This window comes from Magnolia sinica, chromosome 10 (genome assembly GCF_029962835.1).
Source record: "Magnolia sinica isolate HGM2019 chromosome 10, MsV1, whole genome shotgun sequence".
NCBI classification, from domain to species: Eukaryota; Viridiplantae; Streptophyta; class Magnoliopsida; order Magnoliales; family Magnoliaceae; genus Magnolia; species Magnolia sinica.
The window spans coordinates 11,528,382-11,536,015 of NC_080582.1; the positions used below are offsets into that span (position 1 = coordinate 11,528,382).

The 7,634-nt window shown below is 37.2% G+C and overlaps 1 protein-coding gene across 1 annotated transcript; it reads right to left on the minus strand.

Moving 5' to 3' along the window:
- Positions 1-5,421: 5,421 nt before the first annotated feature.
- LOC131257979 (uncharacterized) lies at positions 5,422-7,371 on the minus strand. The gene has a single exon (XM_058258979.1). The coding sequence runs from the start codon at positions 6,666-6,668 to the stop codon at positions 5,646-5,648; it is 1,023 nt and encodes a 340-aa protein (XP_058114962.1). The 5' UTR covers positions 6,669-7,371; the 3' UTR covers positions 5,422-5,645.
- Positions 7,372-7,634: the final 263 nt, after the last annotated feature.

Below are 7,634 nucleotides of genomic sequence, written 5' to 3' on the forward strand. Positions count from 1 at the left end.
ATCTTCGATTCTCATTTGAATTTGAAATTTTCATTTTTAAGTTATAATTTCTACTTTTAATTATTTCTTTTAATTGTAATGCTTAGATAATACAATGCAATCCTTAGGAAGTAAAGAAATAGCTATTATCGTTCAATTTTGCCTTCCCTCTATCTCTCCCAATTATCTTCTTTCTTATTCTTTTCTAATCTTTCTTCCTTATCTCTAAAGTATCATCTTCTTTCTTACCCAATTCTACTTCATCTACATATCTTGTCAAGACACACATCAACATAAGGCCATAGAGAGAGAGAGAGAGAGAGAGAGAGAGAGAGAGAGAGAGAGAGAGATTACACACAAAAAAATAATTATTAATTTTATAGGAAATTTTACAAGAAACTACCTAAGTAATATGGGATTTGCATTCCAATACCTTTTTCAAAACAGTTTTCAAAAAGCTACCTCATTAATCTATATAATTACCATCCCATTACCTTCTATTACATTTCTTTAATGGGAAGTTTGGTGGGCGTGCGAGCAAATGGGTCACTGATTGGGTGGGTCCCACCTTAATGTTTATATGAAATCCACGCCAACCACATGTTAGGTCAAGGACCCAAAAATCACCACCAACGGTGATTCAGGTGAACCACATGATGGGAAATAGTGAAAGGAAAATGATCACCCTCCAAACTATTTCCCAATTGGTAAGGCCCACCTGAATCATGGATGGGAATGATTTTTAGGCCCAAACCTAAACTTTGGTGTGCATATAGTGGTTTGAGTAAATTTCTTATAATCATCACCTGGGCCTTCTAAATATTAGGGGTGGATGTTTCTCTCCCAAATTTTTTCTTTCGTGTAGCCCGCTTGAGCCACAAGTCGGCTTCTCTTTTCTTCTTTTTTTTGTGCTCTTGACTCATATTGGACCATGCATCTAATGGGTGGAGTGGATTTTGCTTACATATCAAGTCTCGGCATCCATCTACAATTGTCCGCAGATATTTGATCAAGGCAAAAAAAAAAAAAAGGAATTGTATGAGCCATTACTCTTGATTTTGACACAGCCAACTATGATGCTTATGCAAGATCTACACCGATCACTAGATATTTAGTCATAAATCAGGCCCAAAGATAAAACATCATGTTGATTTGTGAATCTGGTAGCCACACAAAATAATTGGGAGAGAGATGTGCACCCTTGATTGTTGAGGGGCCCGCCATGATAATTATATGAAATCCACTCCAACCATTAAACTCCACACAAAAATGTAGGCATTTAGACCAAAAATCATACCCATCCCTATTCAAGTGGCCACAATAATGGAAACAGTTTGGAGGGTGAGTGTTGTCTTGTACTTTGTTTCCAATCATATGGTCTACTTGAATAACATATAGAGCTGATTTTTTTGGGCCCTTGGCCTAATAAGGTGTGACACACTTGGTGATCAAGGTGAATTTTACATAAACATCAAGGTAGGACCCTCATTTTCGGTAAGGTATCTTTCTAAAAACCTTTTTTAAAAGGTACAGGAATGTAAAATTCTCTAATTTTATATATATATATATATATATATATATATATAACTTATATTCTAAAATGTGATTTTAAAGGATCAAATGACAAATCATCATTTACCTATTTTACCAAAAAACTTGAGGTTCTAAATTACTCTATTAACTTATATTTTAAAAAGTGCATTTCAAAGGATCAAATGACAAAATTATCATTTCCTATTCTTTCAAAACACTTTTAGATTCTTCGGTGATGTAATGGCATGACACACCGATTGATTAGATCAGATTTGGTTTTAGGCCATCCTATGATCATCACAATGGAATACACCTGTGGGTTATGTTAAGTTTCATAAACACATGAAGTCAATGGTGGGCGAAGAAAAGGCCATTATAGTAAAATCTAAAATCAGAAAAATTAAAAGGGCGTTAGGTTGCTGAACTGCTTTTGGGTGGGGTGGGATTTGGTTAGGCTAGAGTAACACCGAGTTCCATCATGCCATGACATAGCGGCTAGATCTTTTAATTCTATATATGGTGGAATTTTGTACCAAAACAAAAATCAAGTATCCAATCCTAAGAATATAGGCAAGTAATAACATTGAAATTTTAAAGCATGTAAATATACATAAAATAGATAAGATCAAACCTGAATGCGATTAACCGTGTGAGTAGTTTTGTTGATGTTAATTTGTCGATACCACTGCAGAGACAAATTTGATCTTCTGCTTCTTACACTTTTAATAAAAACCTCTTAATGAGACTATGATTTTCTGTATGATTAGGTGAGGAGATTAAGACGTATATTTATAAAAAAAAATTAAAATTAAAAATTAAAATTAAAATTAAAATTAAAAATTAAAAAATTAAAACACTATAGAATCTTACCCATTACACTTCTCTCTCTTGAGTCTCTACACCCTACATTTCCATGTCTTATTCAAAACCACCTCCTTGTATTATAATTCAAAATCAAATGCATTTTTTTTGTTCTTGTTAAAAGGTAGGAGAGTTGTACAAAGGTGTCGCTAGGCTACTAATCCATTGTACACATAGCATTTTGATTATACCCAAAATAATCACATTATTGAATAATTACGAATTAATGTAACTAATTTCCATTTTCAAAAATATATAGGAAACTTTCATTCTCAACTAGGGTTCTTCACGATTTCTCATGTGCTCTCTAGTAGCTCCAAGTTGAATGATTTGGCACAATGTCTCAACCATCCAAACTACCTGAGATGTCAAACCTGTCAGGACGAATGTTTTTCTATAACTTTGTGGTCGATGGCCCACTAACGAGTGGTCTAGAGTTTATTTAATTAATTTGGTCATTTATAAGATGATTCGAGAAGTGGAGTTTCTTGTATCTGATTGATAAGGTATAGATTATCTAAGTTTATTGTTTAATCTTCACGAGATTAACGTAAATGGTGATTTGGCCCCAATTATCCTAGGCCATTGATTTTTAGGCCATAAGGATAATTCAATCAATATGAGAGAGAGAGAGAGAGAGAGAGAGAGAGATATATATATATATATATATATATATATATATATATATATATATATAGTCAAGATCTAATACATTAGTTATGTTAATTTTAAGTGAATTTTCATTAAGCTACAATTATTGTGATTAATCAATGGTGAGTCGCCTAAATCTTGGCCCAGATGAATGGATCATAAGGTCAGGCCCAACATTTAGGTGACCAAGCATATTCATTGGCTTTCTAAGGATATTTTATTGAATTGGCATAATTCTTTGGTGGTTACACCCATATTTTTGCTAGGATCAATTATGGTGAAATATGCGATGTGTTATACTTAGAACTTAAGCTCGAGCCTTGCTTACAAGCCTAATACTCCAACCCAAGCTCATTCTGACGTGAGTTAGGCCCAAAAGCTCAACAAGCCAACCCGACTCATTGACCGTGCATGAGATTGGTAATTCAAGCATAAGGGAGGAGTTACAAAACTTCAAAATACACTACAATCCACACTACTTAACAACCCATGGATTTGGTGCCACCGACCTGAGGTGCAATTGGTTGCTAAGTTGCATTCCATAATTATTTAAAAAAAAAAAAAATCAAAAACAAAAAACAAAAATAGCACTCTTTACTATTAAAGTTAAGAGGGCTTGTTTGATTTTTCATATCCTACGTGAATCCCTTTAAATAAGTAATTTTTTTTTTTCACGGTTTGGAAATGCACAAGTGTGCCCACTTCGAAAATCAGTCCAAAAGCATTAGCTTAAATTTGTGAGTCCCATAATGTATATAATTTGAAAATGCAAAGGTAATTTTTATTTGAAAATTGGTCCAAAAGTACCAGCTTAAATTTGTGAGCCCCACCATGATGCATATAACATATTCATGTCATCCATCTATTTTACCCAAACATTTTAGGCATGATACGAAAAAATGAGACAAATCAAACACTCAAGTAGCCCACAAGAATGGGAATAGTGAGCTTGTTGAAATTTATTTTTTTTCCACTGAGCCGACATTAACATTTATTTATCATTTAACCTGTTCATAAGGTCACACCCACGTGGATAAAAAATAAACATAAAAACACAAATGTCAGCTTATACAAAACTCATAGGGGTCAATAAGTTATTAATGGTAGACATTTAATTCCCATTGTTTCCTTAATCTGGTCTACTTGAGTTTTGGATTGGCATCATTTTTAGGTTCATGCCCTAAATTTAAGGGGCATAACAGATGGATGGTATGGACAACCCATAAACATCACAGTATATCCTATATTTATTTCATAGTATCCTCAAATTTAACTTTCAAAAACTAAACTATTAGTGTCTGTATAAAGCCATAATTATTTAAGCAAATAATTATTAACCATCTGCAAAGTAATTACAGTTGACATGGTAAATCAAACAGGATTAAAGAGAGTACATTTGGTTGCTATGTTACTGTTATACTGTCAGAATATAAACAAAATTTTAGCTCATTTTTCATAAAATATATATATCACATGTACCACTAACGTATGTAACACAAGTCACAGTACCTTCAAGTACCACACATTTTCCACATTCAGCCTTTCCAAAGAACCTGGATACGCCACGTGTCCAACTAGTAGTATATACATGCACCAGATTACCACGTGTCTGGAATTAAGTGCATGTCCACACGTGCGGACGTGCATAATGCATCCAAGAAGTATATGACAAATATCCGTTAGCAGATGACAAAATCGGAAACGGATTGGCTACTGCCCCTGCCACTAGCCCGGTGGCTGGTGGTCAGTGCTATGTGGGCCACGCCATGATGTATGTGTTTCATCCATGCCGTTCATCTATTTTTAGAGATCATTTTAGGCTAAATCAAAAAAATGATAGGGATATAAATCTCAGGTGGACCACACCACAGGAAAATAATAGTGATTGGATATCCACCATTAAAATCATCCTAAGGCCTACTGTACTGTTTATTTGACATCCAATTTGTTGATTAGGTCATACAGACCTAGATTAAGGGACAAAACAAAGATCAGCTTGATTCGAAACTTTTATGGCCCTCAAAAAGTTTTTAATGGCCGATCTTCATTCAACACTGTTTCCTGTAATGTGGTCCACTTGATATTTGCATATACCTCATTTTTTGTCTCTTATCCTAAAATGATCTGGAAAAATAGTTCGACGGCATGGATGAAACATATACATCATGGTGGGGTCCACAGCACCAACCACCAGCCATTGGCCGGTGGCAGGGGGGAGTAGCCAATCCGTTTCCCATCCATGGAAGCTTTAGGTGGACAACTGTGTTTTAAAAAAAGTTGTATCATACAAAAAGGAAAATGTAAAACCAAAGGGTGTATCTATCAAAAAGGGGGGGTATAAAAATCAATACCAACAGCTCCTAGCCTACCAGCAGAGTGAAGCAGCACTCCCAAAAGTAAAAAAGAAAGGGTGTATCCATTAAAAAAAGAGGGAGTACAATAACAACCCCACTGAAGAACTTCAGTCAAATTACAACAAGAGCTTTCCTTTTCTTTTCTTTTGCTTTTTCAGTCTCAGGAGATTTCATTCCATTGAAGAGAGATATCACAATCTCAACCACAGCAACACATGAAACCTACCAAAATCCAATCTCTTCCAATTACAATCCAAAAGAAAAAAATCACTCACCACCATTCCTTCTCTCAATTGAATTCCTTGCACTTGAACTCCCGAAAATCCATTTCCAAACCTTGGATCCTTTCTTAGTTGCTGTAATTCCAGACTCATCATCCACTCTAATCCTACAAGACCCTCCACTCCTCAAATCTCCTAAACTACCTTCAAAACCACCTTCTCTTTCCGAAAAACCACCACCCTTCAAGCAAGGAAAACCACCTTTCATACTTGTTGAAAAACCAACCTTCAAATCAATCAAACCACCTCCCCTATCACCACCAATACCACCTCTCTTCATACCCCCAAAACCACTTTCAGCAGACTCCGAAGTCCTATCTCCATCCAAACCAAACTTCAAATCTATAAAACCACCATCTGTTTCAAGAAAACCATCCCTTTTCAAGCTATCAAAGCCACCTCCAGACTCTAAAATACCACCTTCTAGCTCAGTAAAACCACCCATCTTCATACTCCCAAAACCATCTCCAGACTCCAACATTCCATCTCTGTGAAACCCAAAACCCTCCTCTGATTCATCAAAACCGCAAACAGACCTCGACTCAGACAAACCCATCTCCCTTTTCCTCTTAAAAATCCATCCCAGGTGCCAAAAATCCCGCCTTTTCTCGAAAACAGAGCTGCTGCTGTTTCTCTTGAGCAGACCATCGGCTTCATGTTTTTCTCTGCAATGCTGCAGCTTTGAATTCCAATTCAACAGAGATAAAAGAGAAGGCTTCGAGAGATGCCCTGCGGATTCGGAGCCGGTGGCAGTATCGTTCTCGATGAGGAAGGAGATGCGACCGACGCTGCCGACCTCGACAGAGCAGGAATTCCGGTACGAAGAGGAGATGTCAGAGCAGGAACAGGACGAGAGGCGCTGCTCGCCACAGTCGGAGCAGACGAGCTTTATCAGGCGGTCTTTGAGGCAGAAAGCGCAGATTCCGACGGAAGAGGAAGATGGGTGTTTTCTGCAAGGTGCGTCTGAGAAGAAGGTGGAAGCTTCAACTGCCTTGCCTCTGTCTTTCATGGGTGCTCTTTTGGAAGGCTTGGAGAGTTGGGAATTGAAGAGGAGAGCTTTTTTTCTATTGGAAGGAGATCGAAATTAGAAGAGAAATTCTTGGGTTTGGATTGGAAGACTGAATTTCTTCTATATTTTCTTTAATGAAATTCTGTCTAATGTGGTAGAACGGGAAAGGAGGCCTTTTTTCTCTATATAAGTGAAGGAGTTGAAATGGGTGGATTGAGAAATGAGAGAGAGAGAGAGAGAGAGAGAGAGAGAGAGAGAGAGACTTTTCTGGGAATTTTTCTCTCTTTGTATGTTTTGAGCTTCAAATGGGGTAAAGGGGAGATGGGTTTTCAGTGTTAGAATGTAGAACTTGAAATTGTATGGAGAGAGAGAGAGAGAGAGAGAGAGAGTTTTCTGGGATTTTTTTTCGTTTTCTTTGAATGCTTTGATCTTCAAATGGGGTAGAGGGAGATGGGTTTTCAGTGTTAGAATGTAGAACTGGAAATGGGAGAGAGAGAGAGAGAGAGAGAGAGAGAGAGAGTGTGAGGAACTGAAATGGTGCGGGGGGAAGATGGGTTTTACTCCTTTTTAAAAGAACCCGATATGGAGTTGAATTGTCGAGTACAGAGAGATTTTCGAATTGATTTGAAATCGAGATTTCAAGCTAAAAGATGAATCAATCAAGGACTTTCAAGTGAAAGGCCGAGAGAGAGAGAGAGAGAGAGAGAGAGAGAGAGAACAGAATAAAATTCAAAAAGAAAAAGCCTAAAAAATGCTGAGAGAGAGAGAGACGGATACTTTACGCTTCCTCGCATATGACAGACACATTGAGTACTGCAAGGAACAAGGCCTGCACCTCTCCATATATAGCTGCCGTTAATTTCCAAAGCGACCCCCCCCTAGACAGACTCAACAGTCCATTCGCGCAAGCGTGTCACTGTCCTACACGTGTGCCAGATCCTCTGCCACTCACTATGTGGAGTCTAC

What these genes read in the sequence shown, in the direction of transcription:
- LOC131257979 (XM_058258979.1), bottom strand. Translation starts at nt 6,668, where the DNA reads ATGAAAGACAGAGGCAAGGCAGTTGAAGCTTCCACCTTCTTCTCAGAC.